General features: G+C 33.8%; 2 protein-coding genes across 3 annotated transcripts in view; both read left to right on the top strand.

The window, feature by feature from the left end:
* Positions 1-4,694, top strand: part of LOC133645769 (high affinity choline transporter 1-like) — a 41,210-nt gene extending 36,516 nt beyond the window's left edge. For both annotated transcript variants that reach the window (XM_062040640.1, XM_062040641.1), the window contains 2 exons: positions 3,546-3,763; positions 3,852-4,694. In XM_062040640.1, coding sequence (XP_061896624.1) covers positions 3,546-3,763; positions 3,852-4,373 — 740 coding nt within the window. In that variant the 3' untranslated portion in view covers positions 4,374-4,694. The remainder of the gene's footprint in view (positions 1-3,545; positions 3,764-3,851) is intronic.
* A 16,591-nt stretch (positions 4,695-21,285) lies between these two features.
* The window catches only part of igf1ra (insulin-like growth factor 1a receptor), a 195,121-nt gene continuing 190,043 nt past the window's right edge, over positions 21,286-26,363 (top strand). The window contains 1 exon segment of the mRNA XM_062042591.1: positions 21,286-21,411. Within this exon segment, the coding sequence (XP_061898575.1) occupies positions 21,306-21,411 (106 nt within the window). The 5' untranslated portion in view covers positions 21,286-21,305.

The raw sequence follows: 26,363 nt of genomic DNA, 5'->3' as shown, positions 1-26,363 counted from the left end.
TATTTCCCCCGTTAGCGTATATGTCCATGTGTCATTGACCGGGCTAGCATGCTAAGCTACACTAGTGTGATGGTGCTTCGCTCCTAAGCATTCGTTGCAGGAACATACTGGCTTTGTTAGACAAGATCATAGACTGTGTTGGACAATATAGTTTACATACGAAATTTTCATTTCCATTAATTACAAGTTATAAGAAAACTTAAATGCCTGATTTACCTATCAAGGAGGAATTAGCAAGTTTGGCGTCAGATGAAAAAATCTTCTCCGCCTTCAATCGTCTCCATCTTTCAAAGGCATCTCAGATACAAATCCTGGTTTTGTACCTGCTTTGTCATAAATAAGTTGAGAATTGAGAACGAGCCCTTTTAGATTTACTAAGGTCGGACATATTTAGTAACTTTACCAGTGGAAGTTGCTCGACGAAGAGGGCGGTGCGTAACTGGCAACCTGGATGTGACACACTCACTGACTTTCTAATTGGTCAAACGGTGGATGGCGGGACATCGAAATGAAAACAATAACAAGACTTCGAGGCTGTAAAACTAATTTTGAAATGAGCATATCCCGGCTGAACTACTGTTATCAGTTATAGAGGTATTCGAAAAGAACATGATTTATTAATGCCTTTTAACATATCAGGGCCATTTAATGATGACTTTGACATGAAATTATCAAATATGGCACCTTTAACTATTTGAATCGTTTGACAGCCCTAATTGTCGTCTTATCGTCTGTTTAAATGGAAACTGCACTTTTTTGGAATTTTGCCCATCGTTCACAGTCCTTATTTAAGACAAGAACACACTTCTCTTTCTGTTTTCTGTGCATTATAAACAGTGAAAAACTGCTTGCTGGAGGCGGCTAACAATGCAGGAAATGGGGATTCAACCTATTCCGCCTATAAAGCCCGCAAAAACACTTTACAAAAACCTCCATTAAGTATTTGTATACATGATGTAAGTATATATGTAATGCACATGATCCAGAACCTTACATTTTTTCGCCTGAATATAAAGAAGATGAGCTACTTGTTTGGGAAGCTGGATCCACTCGCTATGATGCTGACTGATGGGATGGTTGTATCTTTCAGTAGACGTCTTGTGCTCCCCTTTTAGCTGATGAAATCAGAATAATCCTCACTTCTCGGGTTAAAAAAACGCTGCCATGAAACGCTGAGATTTGAAAAGCGCCAACAGTACTCCATTTACATTTCATGACTTGAATATTAACCAAGTATTAGTGATATTTTTTTTATTAGCGCTAACGCACACAAACTATTTATAGCAAAGTCATCACTACCGTGTGTGCCAATGTTTACATCATCGAGTGGTCTTCTGCTTCCTTGCTCCCTGGAAGTTCATTCTAGATCACAAATCATGCGCCTCACCTGGACAGAAGACGTCTGAGTAGGTATTCCGACAAGTTGGGACACATTGACAGCCATTTAAGACTCGAAAACACGCTTGGTCCCACCTGCCCCGTTTTTTTGTGAGGATTATGAGACATTCTTCACCTAAATGGGAATAAATTAACATCCTAGCAGTCGGCATCCTAGTGAAAGCAGACATTGTACAGTAAGTGATGTTTTATTATGTTTGTTGGCTCATGTAGTCTACAGTGAGTAATAATCAGGGATGAAGAAAAAAAGCAAACGTCGTAATGCGTTTTTTAAAATTAATGTGCCGCGTATGCTTAAAAAGATCAAAATACGTAAATATTAAATGTTATTATAAATGTGTTCGTTACTACATTACATATATACTTAGATGAAATCATGATGGAGGTGTTTGGATGTTTTTTAAGGGCTTTGTAGGCAGAATTGTGCGGCTCACATAGGCTCCATTGTCAGCGGACTTTTGATCGCATTTATTTAATATTTAGAATGCATAAAAAAATATCCATCGTCATGTCTTTCATAATGATTGCGAGCGACAGGCAAAATTCCCAAAAAAAGTGCAGTTTCCCTTTAACACTTTGTTAAACTCACTTTCGTATTTCACCTACAGCGTCCATTGCAATAAATTTTCGCAAATGAGACGATGGATGTTATCTAGCGACGACTAGCAACTTTCTTTGCTGAGCAGTTGGCAACAGTTGTGTTGAAGTGGAGGCACATACACAAGACCGCCCACCAAATGACGCATCCTGGAGAGACGCTCGGAAAGCGGTCTGCAAAATTATCTATGCAAAATTTTGACCAAAGAACCACCATTGTATGTGTTTTAAATGTAGAACAAAATCATAATAGGACCCTTTTAATACATGTGATCGGTATCATATTGGTATCGGCTGATCAGTTTAGGAACCGGCAGCATAAAGCCCTGATGGATCTCTCAAATACTTGCATTATAAATGAATCCCCATTACCTGCTCTCTTGCTAGCAATTGTTCCACTATCTAGGACACAGGTGTCAAACTCAAGGCCCGGGGGCCAGATTTGGCCCGCGACATCATTTTATCTGTCCCGCAAACACCTGGAAATGATATGTGTCAATAAAGTACTTAATATTTTCTCACTAAATGTAAATTATTTTTTTCATTTTGACAGAAAAAATATATGTACTGCTTGAAATTGCATACCTTTTAATCTTTAATAGTATCCATTATTGCAACAAATATTACAGTATATTATTATACTTTCCAAAAATGGTTTTGTCTAAATAATAATACTTAACTTTACAGCAAACTACCCATCAAATTAATAAAAATGTCAATACATTTTACGTTGTTCTTTACAGCATATTACTGTAACTTGAAAAAAACTACTACTGTTTTTTGCGTTACAATTCTGTTGACTGAGCTGCCAGTTTTTGACTGTGAAATCTACGGTTGTTGTTTTTAACGGTGTATTACTGTAAATGGGAAGACGGTACATTTGATTTTACGGTAGAAAAACTGGCAGCTATGTTGCCAGAACAAAAAAATAACTTGTACTGTTTTTCCATTAACAATATAATGTTGTAAAAACCAAAGTAAATTAAATTCTGACAACTAAGCTGCCAGCTTTTCCGTAAACCCCCCCCCCCATAAATAGTGGTACTGTTTTTCCATTTACTGTAAAATATTGTAAAAACAAACACTATATTTTACAGTAACATTTTGTAAATATAAAGTTTTTACTGTAAAATCAACAGTCTATTTAAAACAATTTAAATAATTAATAATGAAATCCAGAGGCTAATTCATACATTATTCGCTGTTCCAAGCGGCCCTCTGATGGCAGCCATAACTGCCATGTGGCCCTCAATGAAAACCAGTTTGACATCCCTGATCTAGGACGTGCAGAAAAGAGTTTGTGTGCTAATCTCACATAAGGATTGTGAACGACGGGCAAGATTCCCCCCAAAAGTGCGGTGTGCAGGGTTGTCAAGACGACAAGTAGTGTGGTAGGGAACAAGTGGACATGTCCCGGTCCTCCTGGACGTTTGTTTGCTGACAGCAAGTGTGTGTAACTTGCAGTGGTACTTTGTCACCATCACCATGCCTTCTTTTCCCCCTCTCTCTCTCCCCATCTTCCTCCTCCACTCTGTCTCCTTCTCTCTAAGACTGGAACCAGACAGAATATGGTCTACCCCCACCTTATGAACGCGGGGAGGCCGGGATTGTTCTGCCCCTGGTCCTGTCCTACATCGCCCCCAGCTGGGTGTCAGTGTTAGGCATTGGTTCTATAGCGGCAGCAGTTATGTCCTCCATGGACTCCACATTGCTGTCGTCAGCATCCATGTTCACACAAAACATATACAAGACGACTTTGAGAAAGCAGGTGTGTGTGTGTGAGGGCGTGCGACTGGCTCTGCGGCTGAGCGAAGGCGGCGCAATGTTCACCACCTTCTTTCCCTCCCCCTCCGCAGGCCTCGGACAAGGAGCTGCTGTGGGTGGTCCGCGTTAGCGTGCTGCTGGTGGGCGTGGCCGGAACCAGCCTGGCTTTCAAGAAGAACAGCGTGCTGGCGCTCTGGCTGTTGGCGGCGGATCTCCTCTACTGCATCGTGAGCCCGCAGCTCTTTTGCGTGTTGCACCTCCGCTCCGCCAACAGCTACGGCGCCATCAGCGCCTACACGGCGGCGCTGCTGCTGCGCGTGCTGAGCGGCGAGCCGGCCATCGGCCTGCCGCCTCTCATCCTCTACCCGGGCTGGAGGGAAGAGCGGGGCGTGGTCAACCAGTATTTCCCCTTCAGGACTCTGATTGCATTCATCTCTCTGGTGACTCTGCCCCTCGTGTCCTGGCTGGTCCAGCTGGCCTTCACGCGGCAGCTGCTTCCGCAGTCCTGGGACGTCTTGGGCGTGTGTCAGCAGCAAACGGAGGCGGCGGAAGAGGAAATTCCGATCCAACTATCCAATGAGGAAAAGAAGTATATCCATAATACAGCATTATAGATGCTCTGCCAAACCTCCTCTTATGCACACGGTGTTTACGCACTCTCACATATTTTCTATGACACAACAATTACAGTTAGGATGGCCACCCCCAAAAAAGAAAGAGGCTGTCAAACACAAATGAGTAAAAGACCCGTAAGGCTGCACTCACCTAAAAACAGGCCGTATTTTCCCCGACTATAAGCCGCCAGAGGTGGGAATCTTTGGACAAATCACGATTCGATTAAAAATGGACAATACAGTACAGGCCAAAAGTTTGGACACACCTTCTCACTCAATGCGTTTTCTTTATTTTCATGACTATTTACATTGTAGATTGTCACTGAAGGCATCACAACTATGAATGAACACATGTGGAGTTATGTACTTAACAAAAAAAGGAGAAATAACTGAAAACATGTTTTGTATTCCAGTTTCTTCAAAATAGCCACCCTTTGCTCTGATTACTGCTTTTGCACACTCTTGGCATTCTCTCCATGAGCTTCAAGCACACCTGTGAAGTTAAAACCATTTCAGATGAATACCTTTTGACATTGTAGATTGTCACTGAAGGCATTAAAACTATGACACCTGTGAAGTAAAAACCCTTTCAGTTGACTACCTCTTGAAGCTCATGGAGAGAATGCCAAGAGTGTGCAAAGCAGTAATCAGAGCAAAGGGTGGCTATTTTGAAGAAACTGGAATATAAAGCTTGTTTTCAGTTATTTCACCTTTTTTTGTTAAGTACATAACTCCACATGTGTTCATTCATAGTTGTGATGCCTTCAGTGACAATCTACAATGTAAATCAGGGGTCTCCAAACTTTTTGACTCCAGGGCCGCATTGGGGTAAAACAATTTGGCTGGGGGCCGTTATATATATATATATATATATATATATATATATATATATATATATATATATATATATATATATATATATATATATATATATATATATATATATATATGTGTGTAAATGTGTGTGTGTGTATATATGTACATGTAAATGTGTATGTATGTGTGTGTAAATATGTCTTATGTATATGTCCATGTATATATATATGTATATGTGTATATAATATATGTATATATATATATGTATGTGTGTATATATATATATATATATATATATATATATATGTATATGTGTCTATATGTGTGTATGTAAATACATATATATATATATATATATGTATTCATACATATATATTCCTCGCGCACTAATTGACTTAAAGAGCGCACTTGATGCATGTCACGTTATCGATGGTAAAATGCATTTTTAGACACTGATTTGCCTGAGTGGCTAGGAGACGGTAGAAAATAGACTAGTAAGGACAAATTAAAAAAATAATAATTTTAATAAAAAAATAGAAAAATTATTATTATTTTTTTTTTTAACTTGGGACTTCCGCAGGCCAGATTTTGGACGCTGGGGGGCCGTATCCGGCCCGCGGGCCGTAGTTTGGGGACCCCTGATGTAAATAGTCATGAAAATAAAGAAAATGCATGGAGTGAGAAGGTGTGTCCAAACTTTTGGCCTGTACTGTATATTGCAGAAATGTGCGTTTTTAAACATACATTTTTGCGTCAAAATATCACTTTTGCGTTATTTTAAATGAAATGTCATTAAAAAATGCCATCTAATCTAAATTTGTTAAACGGTCTCCTCAGCTGCAGGAACTCGCTGTTTCTCTTGCCTAAACGCCGCACTGAGTTGCAGGACAAGCTAATATGATTAGCAACAAAGTTGAAAGTCGTCAACGATGTGTTTATTCGGTGCTCCAAAATAAATTAAAAAAAAAAGTTACGACTATGTTTTGAGAGCACCAAAACAAGCTCACTAGTTAGCTAACCATCTAGCTAGCTTATTTGCTGTCGCCTGCATTCGCTCTCAGATTGATTGATTGAGACTTTTATTAGTAGATTGCACAGTACAGTACATATTCCGTACAATTGACCACTAAATGGTAACACCCGAATAAGTTTTTCAACTTGTTTAAGTCGGGGTCCACGTTAATCAATTCATGGTACAAATATATACTATCATAATACAGTCATCACACAAGTTAATCATCAGAGTATATACATTGAATTATTTACATTATTTACAATCCGGGGGGTGGGGTGGTTGGGTTTGGTTGATAACACTTCAGTCATCAACAATCATATCATCTGAGAAATGGACATTGAAACAGTGTAGGTCTCACTTGGTAGGATATGTACAGCAAGCAGTGAACATAGTGAGCTCAGAAAGCATAAGAACAAGCATATACATTTGATTATTTACAATCCGGGGAGGTGGGATGTGGTGGGGGGAGGGTGTTAGTCTAGGGTTGCAGTTGCCTGGAGGTGTTCTTTTAGTGCGGTTTTGAAGCCACGATCACTTTGCTGCTAATCATATTTGGAGGATTACAATCCCAACACTCTTAGTTCCTAACAGGTTGTAGTTCTAGAGTATTTATTAGTACCCAGCGAGAAGGTATATTTTTGAAGTGACGGATGTAAACAAAGGTCACCACACAATGGGAAACGTTTTCTGAGTTCTTTACATGCATGTTAAAGAATGTTACATGACATTTGACAGAATACTGTTAGTGAATGATCGACTAAAACCTATGTGGTACATTACCTGGGACATGTTAGTGTCTAAAAGACAGCCAATAGAGGTTGGTCGATGAGAATAAATCTAAAGGTAAATAATAGTGTAGAAATGCACCCAGTTGCAGGAAATGTAGTCTTGAATTTCTAAACGTTCCATTGGGGTTTGCATGGCAGAACTTTGTGTTGATAGAAATTGTCTTTTTTTTTTCTCAAAGGTTGCTCACATTCCTGATATTGATGCAGTTTTACATTTGTTTTTGTTTCACTAAATAAGCATTAATCACTCGCAACTTTTAAAAACTGCGTTTGTAACAAGAAACAGTTGAATTAATTCCCGTTACATTTACTCAGTGAGAACTGGAGCAGAAGTGCTGTAAAATAAAGGAGCCGGTGCAATCTCTCAAGTAAGATGGCTCACTGCTGTCAGACAACTTGTATATCTGTCTGCATGACTTTATTGACTACATAAATAATCGATTATAGACGTTTACTAATCGATTTTGCAATTGAACACGCCACGAACTGCGATGCATCTAAAAATCGATTAACCTCCCCATCTCTATAAGCAGCTAAAACAATCCTGCATCTTTTATAAGGGTGCGGCCTATTAATGGATTTTTCTTCGCTAACGGCCATAATGTTTAGTATTCACAAATGGACACTGAAAAGGTGTTATTGTTTGTGCTGTGGCGCCATCTTTTGTACAAGTTCGCTCGCTGCAGATGCTGCGGGTTGAACATGTACGTCCTGTTTCGTGCCTTGAACCGGAAGTATAAGCGTCCATGGCGTTTCTGCTCGAAGGGATTATTCATTCATTCACCCTGAGCAACGTTTGCGAATTTTGCAATATAACTAAAACAATGCTTACTTACTAAACCGTGCCATGTGTGTTGTCATGCATTTTTGGATGTGTTAGCATCATTAGCATTAGCAAAAATGCTTTACACGTGTCCGTCATCGTATTATTACCTTACAGCGGTATTCTTTTTGTATTGTTTGTTTTGTAAATCCACCGTGGATTTATTAAGTCTGGTGGAGAGCTAGCTTCCGCAGCTAATGAGTCTGTGACGTTGACTTCTGTTTTGTTTGGTCAGCCGTTTTACTGCCTGGACTTTTACAAAATATTTTGTAACGGTATATATCTGCGGCTTAAGGCCCGGTGCGGCTAATATATCTGACATATTTTTTATCACATTTGGTGGGTGCGGCCTTAATAGCCCAGAAAATACAGTATTTGTTGAAGAGATGGATCCAATTGTCTCTTATGATGCAAACATGGTAAAAAAAAATCAGCATTCAGAAAAATTGCAGTATTTAGGTGTAAGTGCGCCCAAATGAAGACCTCAGGATTCCGATGTTAGCTTTTGAAGTTTCTAGGTTTTTTCCCCCCTGAGCAGTCACTCACAGAACATCCTCACTAGGCTTTATCCACTATTTCTACTTTCCAGGTGTTATTCTTAATCCACGTGACGTGATGTATGTATTCCTCCAACAGTTGGACCTCTTTGCACTCTGTAAGAACGGATGAAGTTGCCCTCCTCTGAAACTTATTTTAGGTGTTAAAAGTGTTGACCAGTGTGCAGCTGGTGTTGGCAACATTTTCTACTATTTTTCAAAGTGTGTTTATTCAGAAAGAAATGTAACCGCATTGTTAAAAAATTGTGCTTTCCGAAAATTAAATATTTTAAACTGTGCAATATGTCTTGATATGTTTTTGCAGCATAGGGAGCAATGCTTTTACATCCGTGGGATTATTTGTGGGAAGTGTAGTGCCGCTGTTCGGACACCAGAGGGCGGCACAAGATTATTTGTATACCTCAAATCCCTTGCGCTGCAGTTTCAAAGTACTACACTTGGTCGAAAAGTACTTTTTATGCGAATCCATCTCACGTTTTACTTGCATCCTGTAGAGGAGGGTCGCACTATTGCAGCTTGAATTCAAATATAAAAAATGGGAAAATTAATGAATATTATTTTTGGGGCTGGCGGTTGACTAAAAACATGACATAAAATCATTATCTGAAGGATACATGATCAACTAAATTAAAACAATACGAAAAAGGGGTTTGTTTACATCAAAACAATAAGCAAAAATCCTAATCTTGGAGGATATTCGTTACGATTTGTTTTAAGTCAACAGAAAAGTTGCTTTAAGTTAAATGTTCACTTTTTTCTTGTTAAAAAAAATACCCTGGTGTGTTAGTGTTGACAGTTGTAAATAAATCATAATACAAAAATAACTAACAATTTTGTAAACATAAAAAGAAATACACTCTGAATACATATACATAATCTAATATGTCAGCTATTTATTTATAATCCAATACAAGAGATGTCTAAAAAGATGAGACTTTAAAAAAAATCACAACTAAAACGTGATATATGTCTGATATAATTTAGTGGAGTTTTTGTAAATTAAAAACTTGGCCAAAAAATATATTGAAGGACATGGTTCTTCAACTAAATTAAAACATTAGATAAACAATGTATATACTATATTGTGGGGGGTTTGTTTACATCAAAACAAAATCATAATATTGGGGGATATGCTTCATGATTTGTTTTAAGTTAACAGAAAACCTGCCTTATATTGAATGTTTTTTTCTTGTAAAAATGTTTTTGAATACATATAAAAATACATATATTTGTAATACATATAAATATTCTAACATTAATAAGAATCCAATACAAGACCTGCTTAAAAACATTAGCCTTTAAAAAAAAAAATCATAACCAAAACATGGGATGTATATTAAATATTATTCAGGATATTTAAAAAAATTAAACATGACCAAAAGTCATGATCTTGAAATATATATGCTTCATACATTTTTTTCTAGTTAACAGAAAACTTGCCTCAAGTTAATTATTAACCTTTTTCTTTAAAATAAATGGCCTGTAGTAGTCTATTGACAGTTGTAATTAATCATGTTACAAGAATAAAGATAACAATTGTGTATAAATACAATTTAATAATTAATAGATAAAAATACATATAAAGAATATACAATTTAATAATAATAATAATAATACCTGGGATTTATATAGCGCTTTTCTAAGTACCCAAAGTCGCTTTACATGTTAAAAACCCATCATTCATTCACACCTGTCAAGCTATTATAATATATATATATATATATATATATATATATATATATATATATATATATATATATATATATATATATATATATATATATATATACATATATATATGTATAATATTTGATACATATATCAAATATTATATATATATATATATATATATGTATCAAATATTTTTAAATAGCTTGACAAGTGTATTAAATGGTATATATATATATATATATATATATATATATATATATATATATATATATATATATATATATATATATATATATAAATATATATATATAAATATATATATATATAATGTATTTATATATACATACATATATACGTATATATGTATATATATAAATATATATATATATATTATATTATATATTTATATATACATACATATATACGTATATATGTATGTATATTATATATTACATATTATATATTTATACATACATACATATATACATACATATATACGTATATATATATATATATATATATATATATATATATATATATATATATATATATATATATATATATATATATATATATATATGTATGTATATATAAATATATAATATGTATGTATATATAAATATATAATATATATATATATATATATATATATATATATATATATATATATATATATATATATATATATATATATATATATATATATATATATATATATATCTTTTTTTTTTAACCAGGAAAGTTTGTTTTGATTAAAAACATGACCAAAAATCATAATGATGTAAGATATACTTATACATTTTTTAGTGAACAGAAAACTTTGCCTTATTTCTCTAATGGATAACAATTATGTGTAAATATAAAAATTAATGAAGATGAATAATTTTTTCAATACAAATAAATGAATAAACATGTGATACACCTGTCAAACTATTTTTTCATATACATATGAATTTGATACAAGAGCTGTGTAAGAAGATTTGCCTTTTTTAAATTTTTTATCATAACCAAAACATATAGACATATTTAATATTATTTAGGAGAGTTTTATTGATTGATTGAAACTTTTATTAGTAGATTGCACAGTACAGTACATATTCCATACACTTGACCACTAAATGGTAACACCCGAATACATTGTTCAACTTGTTTAAGTCGGGGTCCACGTAAATCAATTCATGGAGTTTGCAAAAATAAAATCATGACCAGAAATCATGATCTCGGAGAGTCCTCATATTCATGATCGACTAAATCAAAACAGTATTAGGAAAAAAATATATACTATATTTTTATTTAACATCAAAACAATGACCAAACATCATAATCTTGGAGGACATACCAAATACATTATTTAACTTGCCTTTATGTCTTTTTTTATTTTTTATTTTTTTACAACAACACAATCGTGGTCTCGTGTAAATAAATCACAATGATTAAAGACATCTAAATAATATATTGTTATTTAATTCAAATACACGAGTTGGCTGGAACGTTTGAATCCATGTCGGGAGTCCAGTCCAGTGTTTCCCCCCGGCCACTTTATCCGGAGCACTGTGCGCGTGTGCCGCTGAGTGAGAAGCCGACTCTTGTTTACAGCAGAGATTCCACGGAGGAGAGTGGACTCACACACACACACACACACTCACACACATTTACACACACTCACTCACTCACTCACTCACTGAGGCGGCTTCTAGCGAGCGAACCGTGGGATTTCAGCAGCTGCACGTTCACGCGGAGTGGATCTCCTTCCCCCCCCCCACACAACACTAGAAGGGAAAAGAGGAATATTCGCTAGCCACGTTTTAGCCGAGCTCCACTCCACGACCCTGCTGGTGCGTGGCACCTTTTCTCCTCCCTTCTCGGCACCAAGTTCCAGTTGGAGGTGACGTTGTGGTCCTCCCGTGGAACCTTTCCACCGCTCCCAGTCGTGGGAGACAAGACTTGGTGTTGTTTTTCATTCATTTCTCGCCTTTTTTGTTGTTGTTGTTGTTGTTGTTGCTGCCTCCACGCAGCCACCACCCTTCTCCTGCCGTGGATGTGGAGGACGTGTGTGTGTGTTTTTCTGTCCTCCTCCACCCACCTCCTCCTCCTCCTCCTCGCCACTTCCACGCATCACGCTGGCCTTCATGCACGAAGATGACGAGGACGATGATCATAACAAGGTTTAATTGCTGATCTGTCTTTCATATTTTGGGGGGTTGACGTCCCTCCATCAGGCCTGTTGTTGTTTCTGGAAGACGCCATGGAGACGGAAGACGGGGATTACCATCGTCTTGCTCCCATAGCAGGCAGCAGATGCTGCTTGTCAGACACTCCGTTCACTTTTGGCCACATTTGAAATCCGGCTGGATAAACAAGCAATCCGGCATCGATTTGTTTTTTTACTCCTTATTTTTGGAATCGTTCGGGAGATTTTTAAAACTATTTTAACCCCATCTTGGATTTTTATGATTTTTTTTTAAAATTTCATATTCAAGAATGTTAAGGAACATGAGAGCTGACCAATTAATGGGCATCTCGACCTTATTTTGGGGTGTGTTGGTGACCCTTTCCACCATGTGCATATGGACCTCACACGGAAAGAGTAAGTGTGATTTTTTTCTTTTTCTTATATTTTTCTCATTTATTGACCCGCATATAAGACAACCCTAAACATAACATTTGTTTTTGGTAAAATTAATATTTAAAACAAATAAATACTGTTTTCAAAATCAAAAACACTTATTTCTAAATTTCAGATTCCATGACTACTTTATTGACCCAAAATATAAGACTGCTTTTTAATGTAAGATGATATGTTTTTATGTTAAAATGACATGTAAGAAAACAATAATCTGTTTTTTTTATCTGGACACAATTGTGGGAATCTCATGACTACTTTAGTGACCCGGGTATAGGTCAACATCTTCTTTTTCAACCCCAAAAATATTTTTAAAACAAGATTCATCTTTTATTTGAATTCTCGTTGGTGTTGACCCGCATAAAAGACAACCCTAAACATAACATTTGTTTTTGGTTAAATATTCTGTAAAACAAAATTAATTTAAAAAAAAAATACTGTTTTCAAAATCAAAAACACTTATTTCTACATTTCAGATTGCATGACGACTTTGATGACCCAAAATATAAGACGGCTTTTAATTTAAGCTGATCTGTTTTTATGTTAAAATGAAATCTAAGAAAAAAAAAAATCGCTTTTTTAAAAAAAATCTGGACACAACTGTGGGAATCTCATGACTACTTTAGTGACCCGGATACAAGACAACCTCTTCTTTTTCAAGCCCCAAAATATTTTTAAAACAAGATTCATGTTTTATTTTAATTCTTGTTGGTGTTGACACGCATATAAGACAACCCTAAACATAACATTTGTTTTTGGTTAAATATTCTGTAAGACAAAATTTTTATGATTTTTTTTAAAATTTCATATTCAAGAATGTTAAGGAACATGAGAGCTGACCAATTAATGGGCATCTCGACCTTATTTTGGGGTGTGTTGGTGACCCTTTCCACCATGTGCATATGGACCTCACACGGAAAGAGTAAGTGTGATTTTTTTCTTTTTCTTATATTTTTCTCATTTATTGACCCGCATATAAGACAACCCTAAACATAACATTTGTTTTTGGTAAAATTAATATTTAAAACAAATAAATACTGTTTTGAAAATCAAAAACACTTATTTCTAAATTTCAGATTCCATGACTACTTTATTGACCCAAAATATAAGACTGCTTTTTAATGTAAGATGATATGTTTTTATGTTAAAATGACAAGTAAGAAAACAATAATGTGTTTTTTTTATCTGGACACAATTGTGGGAATCTCATGACTACTTTAGTGACCCGGGTATAAGTCAACATCTTCTTTTTCAACCCCAAAAATATTTTTAAAACAAGATTAATCTTTTATTTGAATTCTCGTTGGTGTTGACCCGCATAAAAGACAACCCTAAACATAACATTTGTTTTTGGTTAAATATTCTGTAAAACAAAATTAATTTAAAAAAAAAATACTGTTTTCAAAATCAAAAACACTTATTTCTACATTTCAGATTGCATGACGACTTTGTTGACCCAAAATATAAGACGGCTTTTAATTTAAGATGATCTGTTTTTATGTTAAAATGACATCTAAGAAAAAAATAATCTCTTTTTTAAAAAAAATCTGGACACAATTGTGGGAATCTCATGACTACTTTAGTGACCCGGATACAAGACAACCTCTTCTTTTTCAAGCCCCAAAATATTTTTAAAACAAGATTCATGTTTTATTTTAATTCTTGTTGGTGTTGACACGCATATAAGACAACCCTAAACATAACATTTGTTTTTGGTTAAATATTCTGTAAGACAAAATTTTTATGATTTTTAAAAAAATGTCATATTCAAGAATGTTAAGGAACATGAGAGCTGACCAATTAATGGGCATCTCGACCTTATTTTGGGGTGTGTTGGTGACCCTTTCCACCATGTGCATATGGACCTCACACGGAAAGAGTAAGTGTGATTTTTTTCTTTTTCTTATATTTTTCTCATTTATTGACCCGCATATAAGACAACCCTAAACATAACATTTGTTTTTGGTAAAATTAATATTTAAAACAAATAAATACTGTTTTCAAAATCAAAAACACTTATTTCTAAATTTCAGATTCCATGACTACTTTATTGACCCAAAATATAAGACTGCTTTTTAATGTAAGATGATATGTTTTTATGTTAAAATGACATGTAAGAAAACAATAATCTGTTTTTTTTATCTGGACACAATTGTGGGAATCTCATGACTACTTTAGTGACCCGGGTATAAGTCAACATCTTCTTTTTCAACCCCAAAAATATTTTTAAAACAAGATTGATCTTTTATTTGAATTCTCGTTGGTGTTGACCCGCATAAAAGACAACCCTAAACATAACATTTGTTTTTGGTTAAATATTCTGTAAAACAAAATTAATTTAAAAAAAAAATACTGTTTTCAAAATCAAAAACACTTATTTCTACATTTCAGATTGCATGACGACTTTGATGACCCAAAATATAAGACGGCTTTTAATTTAAGATGATCTGTTTTTATGTTAAAATGACATCTAAGAAAAAAAAAATCGCTTTTTTTTTAAAAATCTGGACACAATTGTGGGAATCTCATGACTACTTTAGTGACCCGGATACAAGACAACCTCTTCTTTTTCAAGCCCCAAAATATTTTTAAAACAAGATTCATGTTTTATTTTAATTCTTGTTGGTGTTGACACGCATATAAGACAACCCTAAACATAACATTTGTTTTTGGTTAAATATTCTGTAAGACAAAATTTTTATGATTTTTTTTAAAATTTCATATTCAAGAATGTTAAGGAACATGAGAGCTGACCAATTAATGGGCATCTCGACCTTATTTTGGGGTGTGTTGGTGACCCTTTCCACCATGTGCATATGGACCTCACACGGAAAGAGTAAGTGTGATTTTTTTCTTTTTCTTATATTTTTCTCATTTATTGACCCGCATATAAGACAACCCTAAACATAACATTTGTTTTTGGTAAAATTAATATTTAAAACAAATAAATACTGTTTTCAAAATCAAAAACACTTATTTCTAAATTTCAGATTCCATGACTACTTTATTGACCCAAAATATAAGACGGCTTTTAATTTAAGATGATCTGTTTTTATGTTAAAATGACATCTAAGAAAAAAATAATCTCTTTTTTAAAAAAAAATCTGGACACAATTGTGGGAATCTCATGACTACTTTAGTGACCCGGATACAAGACAACCTCTTCTTTTTCAAGCCCCAAAATATTTTTAAAACAAGATTCATCTTTTATTTGAATTCTCGTTGGTGTTGACCCGCATAAAAGACAACCCTAAACATAACATTTGTTTTTGGTTAAATATTCTGTAAGACAAAATTTTTATGATTTTTTTTTTAAATTTCATATTCAAGAATGTTAAGGAACATGAGAGCTGACCAATTAATGGGCATCTCGACCTTATTTTGGGGTGTGTTGGTGACCCTTTCCACCATGTGCATATGGACCTCACACGGAAAGAGTAAGTGTGATTTTTTTCTTCTTCTTATATTTTCTCATTTATTGACCCGCATATAAGACAACCCTAAACATAACATTTGTTTTTGGTAAAAGTAATATTTAAAACAAATAAATACTGTTTTCAAAATCAAAAACACTTATTTCTAAATTTCAGATTCCATGACTACTTTATTGACCCAAAATATAAGACTGCTTTTTAATGTAAGATGATATGTTTTTATGTTAAAATGACATGTAAGAAAACAATAATCTGTTTTTTTTATCTGGACACAATTGTGGGAATCTCATGACTACTTTAGTGACCCGGGTATAAGTCAACATCTTCTTTTTCAACCCCAAAAATATTTTTAAAACAAGATTCATCTTTTATTTGAATTCTCGTTGGTGTTGACCCGCATAAAAGACAACCCTAAACATAACATTTGTTTTTGGTTAAATATTCTGTAAAACAAAATTAATTAAAAAAAAAAGTACTGTTTTCAAAATCAAAAACACTTATTTCTACATTTCAGATTGCATGACGACTTTGTTGACCCAAAATATAAGACGGCTTTTAATTTAAGATGATCTGTTTTTATGTTAAAATGACATCTAAGAAAAAAATAATCTCTTTTTAAAAAAAAATCTGGACACAATTGTGGGAATCTCATGACTACTTTAGTGACCCGGATACAAGACAACCTCTTCTTTTTCAAGCCCCAAAATATTTTTAAAACAAGATTCATGTTTTATTTTAATTCTTGTTGGTGTTGACACGCATATAAGACAACCCTAAACATAACATTTGTTTTTGGTTAAATATTCTGTAAGACAACATTTTTATGATTTTTTTTTAAATTTCATATTCAAGAATGTTAAGGAACATGAGAGCTGACCAATTAATGGGCATCTCGACCTTATTTTGGGGTGTGTTGGTGACCCTTTCCACCATGTGCATATGGACCTCACACGGAAAGAGTAAGTGTGATTTTTTTATTTTTCTTATATTTTTCTCATTTATTGACCCGCATATAAGACAACCCTAAACATAACATTTGTTTTTGGTAAAATTAATATTTAAAACAAATAAATACTGTTTTCAAAATCAAAAACACTTATTTCTAAATTTCAGATTCCATGACTACTTTATTGACCCAAAATATAAGACTGCTTTTTAATGTAAGATGATATGTTTTTATGTTAAAATGACATGTAAGAAAACAATAATCTGTTTTTTTTATCTGGACACAATTGTGGGAATCTCATGACTACTTTAGTGACCCGGGTATAAGTCAACATCTTCTTTTTCAACCCCAAAAATATTTTTAAAACAAGATTGATCTTTTATTTGAATTCTCGTTGGTGTTGACCCGCATAAAAGACAACCCTAAACATAACATTTGTTTTTGGTTAAATATTCTGTAAAACAAAATTAATTTTAAAAAAAAATACTGTTTTCAAAATCAAAAACACTTATTTCTACATTTCAGATTGCATGACGACTTTGTTGACCCAAAATATAAGACGGCTTTTAATTTAAGATGATCTGTTTTTATGTTAAAGGGAAACTTCGGTTTTTTTCAACCTGGGCCCTGTTTTCATAATTTTTTCTGTATATGTGAGTGCTGGATAAAACATTTTTTGAGGTCGCGCCAGTATTGAGCAGGGCAGGCAGCCTCCAGCCCAGCTAACGCTCGTACACAGGGCAACTGGCTCTCGTCAAAATTCGGCCTATAAACATGCATTTTTTTCACACTGACAGGCTCAGATAGTTACAATGAGTGTCCGACAACATACTAGAAAGGAGAAATTAACGTATGTCTCTACCTTTAGCTGGAGATCGCTGTGTGTTGTGAGCTGTGTCCAAATCTCACCACGCTACAAATCTCGTTCCGAAATCTCGCGATAACTCGCGACAAAACACCGGTGGAAAAACAGTTACCTGACTGAGGTGAAGAGAGATGACTGAAGTGATTTTCTGCCTCCACTATAAAACTAAAATAACAGTCTTCGGTAATCCAACAGAAAATCACTTCAGTCATCTCTCTTCACCTCAGTCAGGTAACTGTTTTTCCACCGGTGTTTTGTCGCGAGTTATCGCGAGATTTCGGAACGAGATTTGTAGCGTGGTGAGATTTGGACACAGCTCACAACACACAGCGATCTCCAGCTAAAGGTAGAGACATACGTTAATTTCTCCTTTCTAGTATGTTGTCGGACACTCATTGTAACTATCTGAGCCTGTCAGTGTGAAAAAAATGCATGTTTATAGGCCGAATTTTGACGAGAGCCAGTTGCCCTGTGTACGAGCGTTAGCTGGGCTGGAGGCTGCCTGCCCTGCTCAATACTGGCGCGACCTCAAAAAATGTTTTATCCAGCACTCACATATACAGAAAAAATTATGAAAACAGGGCCCAGGTTGAAAAAAACCGAAGTTTCCCTTATGTTAAAATGACATCTAAGAAAAAAATAATGTCTTTTTTTTAAAAATCTGGACACAATTGTGGGAATCTCATGACTACTTTAGTGACCCGGATACAAGACAACCTCTTCTTTTTCAAGCCCCAAAATATTTTTAAAACAAGATTCATGTTTTATTTTAATTCTTGTTGGTGTTGACACGCATATAAGACAACCCTAAACATAACATTTGTTTTTGGTTAAATATTCTGTAAGACAACATTTTCATGATTTTTTTTTAAATTTCATATTCAAGAATGTTAAGGAACATGAGAGCTGACCAATTAATGGGCATCTCGACCTTATTTTGGGGTGTGTTGGTGACCCTTTCCACCATGTGCATATGGACCTCACACGGAAAGAGTAAGTGTGATTTTTTTCTTTTTCTTATATTTTTCTCATTTATTGACCCGCATATAAGACAACCCTAAACATAACATTTGTTTTTGGTAAAATTAATATTTAAAACAAATAAATACTGTTTTCAAAATCAAAAACACTTATTTCTAAATTTCAGATTCCATGACTACTTTATTGACCCAAAATATAAGACTGCTTTTTAATGTAAGATGATATGTTTTTATGTTAAAATGACATGTAAGAAAACAATAATCTGTTTTTTTTATCTGGACACAATTGTGGGAATCTCATGACTACTTTAGTGACCCGGGTATAAGTCAACATCTTCTTTTTCAACCCCAAAAATATTTTTAAAACAAGATTCATCTTTTATTTGAATCCTCGTTGGTGTTGACCCGCATAAAAGACAACCCTAAACATAACATTTGTTTTTGGTTAAATATTCTGTAAAACAAAATTAATTTCTAAAAAAAATACTGTTTTCAAAATCAAAAACACTTATTTCTACATTTCAGATTGCATGACGACTTTGTTGACCCAAAATATAAGACGGCTTTTAATTTAAGATGATCTGTTTTTATGTTAAAATGACATCTAAGAAAAAAAAATCTCTTTTTTAAAAAAAATCTGGACACAATTGTGGGAATCTCATGACTACTTTAGTGACCCGGATACAAGACAACCTCTTCTTTTTCAAGCCCCAAAATATTTTTAAAACAAGATTCATGTTTTATTTTAATTCTTGTTGGTGTTGACACGCATATAAGACAACCCTAAACATAACATTTGTTTTTGGTTAAATATTCTGTAAGACAAAATTTTTATGATTTTTTTTAAAATTTCATATTCAAGAATGTTAAGGAACATGAGAGCTGACCAATTAATGGGCATCTCGACCTTATTTTGGGGTGTGTTGGTGACCCTTTCCACCATGTGCATATGGACCTCACACGGAAAGAGTAAGTGTGATTTTTTTCTTTTTCTTATATTTTTCTCATTTCTTGACCCGCATATAAGACAACCCTAAACATAACATTTGTTTTTGGTAAAATTAATATTTAAAACAAATAAATACTGTTTTCAAAATCAAAAACACTTATTTCTAAATTTCAGATTCCATGACTACTTTATTGACCCAAAATATAAGACTGCTTTTTAATGTAAGATGATATGTTTTTATGTTAAAATGACATGTAAGAAAACAATAATCTGTTTTTTTTATCTGGACACAATTGTGGGAATCTCATGACTACTTTAGTGACCCGGGTATAAGTCAACATCTTCTTTTTCAACCCCAAAAATATTTTTAAAACAAGATTAATCTTTTATTTGAATTCTCGTTGGTGTTGACCCGCATAAAAGACAACCCTAAACATAACATTTGTTTTTGGTTAAATATTCTGTAAGACCAAATTTTTATGATTTTTTTTAAAATTTCATATTCAAGAATGTTAAGGAACATGAGAGCTGACCAATTAATGGGCATCTCGACCTTATTTTGGGGTGTGTTGGTGACCCTTTCCACCATGTGCATATGGACCTCACACGGAAAGAGTAAGTGTGATTTTTTTCTTTTTCTTATATTTTTCTCATTTATTGACCCGCATATAAGACAACCCTAAACATAACATTTGTTTTTGGTAAAATTAATATTTAAAACAAATAAATACTGTTTTCAAAATCAAAAACACTTATTTCTAAATTTCAGATTCCATGACTACTTTATTGACCCAAAATATAAGACTGCTTTTTAATGTAAGATGATATGTTTTTATGTTAAAATGACATGTAAGAAAACAATAATCTGTTTTTTTTATCTGGACACAATTGTGGGAATCTCATGACTACTTTAGTGACCCGGGTATAAGTCAACATCTTCTTTTTCAACCCCAAAAATATTTTTAAAACAAGATTCATCTTTTATTTGAATCCTCGTTGGTGTTGACCCGCATAAAAGACAACCCTAAACATAACATTTGTTTTTGGTTAAATATTCTGTAAAACAAAATTAATTTCTAAAAAAAATACTGTTTTCAAAATCAAAAACACTTATTTCTACATTTCAGATTGCATGACGACTTTGTTGACCCAAAATATAAGACGGCTTTTAATTTAAGATGATCTGTTTTTATGTTAAAATGACATCTAAGAAAAAAAAATCTCTTTTTTAAAAAAAATCTGGACACAATTGTGGGAATCTCATGACTACTTTAGTGACCCGGATACAAGACAACCTCTTCTTTTTCAAGCCCCAAAATATTTTTAAAACAAGATTCATGTTTTATTTTAATTCTTGTTGGTGTTGACACGCATATAAGACAACCCTAAACATAACATTTGTTTTTGGTTAAATATTCTGTAAGACAAAATTTTTATGATTTTTTTTAAAATTTCATATTCAAGAATGTTAAGGAACATGAGAGCTGACCAATTAATGGGCATCTCGACCTTATTTTGGGGTGTGTTGGTGACCCTTTCCACCATGTGCATATGGACCTCACACGGAAAGAGTAAGTGTGATTTTTTTCTTTTTCTTATATTTTTCTCATTTCTTGACCCGCATATAAGACAACCCTAAACATAACATTTGTTTTTGGTAAAATTAATATTTAAAACAAATAAATACTGTTTTCAAAATCAAAAACACTTATTTCTAAATTTCAGATTCCATGACTACTTTATTGACCCAAAATATAAGACTGCTTTTTAATGTAAGATGATATGTTTTTATGTTAAAATGACATGTAAGAAAACAATAATCTGTTTTTTTTATCTGGACACAATTGTGGGAATCTCATGACTACTTTAGTGACCCGGGTATAAGTCAACATCTTCTTTTTCAACCCCAAAAATATTTTTAAAACAAGATTAATCTTTTATTTGAATTCTCGTTGGTGTTGACCCGCATAAAAGACAACCCTAAACATAACATTTGTTTTTGGTTAAATATTCTGTAAGACCAAATTTTTATGATTTTTTTTTAAATTTCATATTCAAGAATGTTAAGGAACATGAGAGCTGACCAATTAATGGGCATCTCGACCTTATTTTGGGGTGTGTTGGTGACCCTTTCCACCATGTGCATATGAACCTCACACGGAAAGAGTAAGTGTGATTTTTTTCACGTTTCTTATATTTTTCTCATTTATTGATAGTTGGTGTTGACCCGCATATAAGACAACCCTAAACATAACATTTGTTTTTGGTCAAATTAATATTTAAAACAAATAAATACTGTTTTCAAAATCAAAACCACTTATTTCTAAATTTCAGATTGCATGGCTATTTTGTTGCCCCAAAATATAAGACGGCTTTTAATGTAAGATGTACTGTATCTTAAAACGACATGTAAGAAAAAAATAATCTGGTTTTTTTTTATCTGGACACAATTGTGGGAATCTCATGACTACTTTAGTGACCCGGATATAAGACAACATCTTCTTTTTCAACCCCAAAAATATTTTTAAAACAAGATTCATCTTTTATTTTAATTATTGTTGGTGTTGACCCGCATATAAGACAACCCTAAACATAACATTTGTTTTTGGTTAAATATTCTGTAAAACAAAATTAATTTAAATAAAAATACTGTTTTCAAAATCAAAAACACTTATTTCTAAATTTCAGATTGCATGACTACTTTGTTGACCCAAAATATAAGACGGCTTTTAATGTAAGATGATCTGTTTTTATGTTAAAATGACATCTGAGAAAAAAATAATCTGTTTTTAAAAAAAAAATCTGGACACAATTGTGGGAATCTCATAAATACTTTAGTGACCCGGATATAAGACAACCTCTTCTTTTTCAAGCCCCAAAATATTTTAAAAACAAGATTCATCTTTTATTTTAATTATTGTTGGTGTTGACACGCATATAAGACAACCCTAAACATAACATTTGTTTTTGGTTAAATATTCTGTAAGACAAAATGAATTAAAAAAAATACTGTTTTCGAAATCAAAAACACTTATTTCTAAATTTCATATTGCATGACTATTTTGTTGACCCAAAATATAAGACAGCTTTTAATGTAAGATGATCTGTTTTTAAGTTAAAATGACATCTAAGAAAAAAATAATCTCTGTTTTTTTTTTTTAATCTGGACACAATTGTGGGAATTCCATGACTACTTTAGTGACCTGGATACAAGACAACCTCTTCTTTTTCAAGCCCCCAAATATTTCTAAAACAATATTAATCTTTTATTGTAATTCTTGTTGTCATAGTTGGTGTTAACCCGCATATAAGACAAGCCTAAAAAAAACATTTGTTTTTGGTAAAATATTCTATAAGACAAAATGAATATTACAATAAAAAAATACTGATTTCTAAATAAAAAACACTTATTTCTAAATCTCAGTTTGCATGACTACTTTGTTGACCCAAAATATAAGACGGCTGTCAATGTAAGATGATCTGTTTATATGTTAAAATAAAATCTAAGAAAAAATGAATCTGTTTTCATTATATCCATTATTGTTTTTTAAAAATCTGGACACAATTGTGGGAATCTCATGACTACTTTAGTGACCTGGATATAAGACAACCTCTTCTTTTTCAAGCCCCAAAATATTTCTAAAACAAGATTAATCTTTTATTGTAATTCTTGTTGTCAAAAACAACTCTCTAAATGTTGATTTGCAAGTTAAAACTATTGTACCATTCAGTCCCGGATATAGGACAACCTGTTTTTACGGAACAATAACCTCTAATACAAAATTATTTTATTTAAAATATCTTATGATAACTTTTAGGACAAAATTAATATTAGTTTTTAAAAAAAACAATTTTTTATAAAAATCAGTGAAGCAATTTTCAAAATCTCATGACTGCTCAAGAGACCCGAGTACAATTGCCTCTTTTTAGGTCCCGTTGTGTGTGGAAAAATATTTTCTAAAACAAAGTGGATATATATATTTTTTAATCTCGTTGTCAAAAACAACTGTCTGAATGTCGATTTGCGAGTTAAAACTACTGTACTTGACTCTCCCATGTATATGACACCCCTGAATATAAGATGACCCGTTTTTATGGAAGAAAAACCTGTAAGACAAATGCAATATTAGTTGTTGTTTTTTTTTAATTATGTTATCAAAATCAGTGAAGCAATTGTCAGAATCTCATGAGAACTTTATTGTTCCGAATATAAGACAACCATCTCTTTTTCAAGACCCAATTGTTAGGAAAAAATATTTTCTAAACAAACTTAATAGTTGTTTAAACTTGTCAAAAACAACTGTCTAAATGTCGATTTGAAAGTGTAAACTACCTTACTAACCCGTATATAGGACGATCCTAAAAATAAAGCAACTGCCTGTTTTTAAAGACACTTTTTTGGAAAGATATTTCGAATAACAATTGCATCTTTTTTTTAAATCATGTTTTCTACATCAGTGAATCAACAATCTGAATTTTAACCACCTAACGGACCCGGATATAAGACACTTCTTTGAGTGACGGGAAGACGTTTTGGGCCTTTTGCTGATTTACTTTGCATGAATAAATTCCTTTCATGTAAGATGAACCACCTTTTTAGGCCTTTCCTCAGGGAAGAAATATTGTCTTATATCCAGGTCTTATATTTATTATGGTTATTTAGACATTTGTGTGAAAAGTTTTTCAATGGGTAAAAACAACCTTAAATCTGGGAAGAAAAGACTGTTTTAAAAAGAAAATCTATGTAATATTTATTATGGAACGCTCAGAAAGATTGTGTGAAGTTGGCTGGCCATGCGGTGCGTTCACTGCCCAGCTCAATCGTGGTGAAAATGTTGTGAGTTAAATCCTGTCTTGGTAGTTAGAAAACAAACAACTGGATCTTATTGTCAAAGCCACGTCCCTCAGAGAGGTGAGGAGCTGAAAATGACTGCTAGTAGGACCATGTGACCATTTTGCCTCCGAGTCACCTGATCAATAAATAGCGTATGATCATTTTTGACTTTTTGACCATATTAATATTTGGCAGTTGTTGTTTGATGGCCATAGCAGGTAGATCAAGTGTGAACGTTGGTGCTAACCATCGTCTTTCAATGCCTCGTATTCCACTGGATGGTACCGACTCTGTTCTACTTATGGCTTTCCAGCGGGGGAAAAAAAAGAGACTAACTTGGTTGTGCTGATTGTAAGAGGTGTGTGTGTGTGTGTGTGTGTGTGTGTGTGTGTGTGTGTGTGTGTGTGTGTGTGTGTGTGTGTGTGTGTGTGTGTGTGTGTGTGTGTGTGTGAAGTGTTTATTTGGCACCATCTACTGTCAGTAGTTCTAAATCAATGTCACCAATAGCATTGGGGGTAATTGGAGTACAGGCGTCCTCTGTCATGATTCCATGAGCCAGTGTTCCCGCTCAATTATTTACAAAAGGAAAACTGGAAGGATAATATATACACAAGTCAGTTGATAATAATATAGATTTATTGCCTTTCGTAAAAATAAAAAATAAATGCCCCGTTTCCACCAATCCGTGGAGTTCATTTTGGTACCATTCACGCTTTTGACACCCTTCCATCAAAGCACAATGTTCTGCATTGATTGGTGGACAAAGAAGCAGCATTACAACTGTATTTATAACTAGGGATGCGCACCATTTTATTTTTGTCAAGCTTATACCGATACAGATCACGTCCCGCTTCTCAAGACCGATACGATAACATATAGAACTTATGATCGTCTAGGGCAGTGGTTCTCAAACTTTTTTCACCAAGTTCCACCTCAAAAAACGCTTGGCTCTCCAAGTATCACCATAATGACAAACATTAAAATACAGTAGCGTAGTAAGTATTCCTAAAAACAAGGCGGAGGTTTCATTAAACAAGGACCATATTTTTCAGACTATAAGGCACACTTAAGAGCTTTTCATTTTCTCAAAAATCGACAGTGCGCCTTATAACCCGGATTAATTCTGGTTGTGCTTACTGACCGCCAAGCCATTATATGTGGTACATGGTGTAATGATAAGTGTGACCAGTAGATGGCAGTCACACACAAGAGATACGTGTGGACTGCAGGTTGACACCTGTTCAAGAAATGACGCTAGTAAGGCAAGCCCAAAACTTTGATGTTTTTGTAATTGAGAATATAGAACATTACACACACGCTCAAAAATCTGTCAAAATGTTTTAGTACGACTTTGGTAAGCTATGAAGCCGTACCGCTTGATGGAAGTTAGGGCATTACGGGTATTATTATGGTGTGTGTATAAGGACCCCAAAATGGCACCCATTAGGTGACATATTATCTGGCATTTTGTTTCGCAATATTATGCAAAAGCAACTTTTCTTACCTATTGGTACCTGCTTATGTGTATTTGGGATCTGCATAAGTCCCGAAAATGTGCATCCGTCCCCCATTGTAGTCCGCATTTCAGTCAATAAGCTCCTTCTTTTTCTCTATTCTCTTGTTGTGGGGCATTCATCCTCCGCTGTTGTCATTCCTAATATAAAGTAGCATACAGTTGTAACTAGAGAT

Source organism: Entelurus aequoreus, linkage group LG03 (assembly GCF_033978785.1).
Source record: "Entelurus aequoreus isolate RoL-2023_Sb linkage group LG03, RoL_Eaeq_v1.1, whole genome shotgun sequence".
Lineage (NCBI taxonomy): Eukaryota > Metazoa > Chordata > Actinopteri > Syngnathiformes > Syngnathidae > Entelurus > Entelurus aequoreus.
The sequence above is the reverse complement of the archived record's forward strand: the minus strand, read 5'-3'. Positions and strand labels throughout refer to the sequence as shown.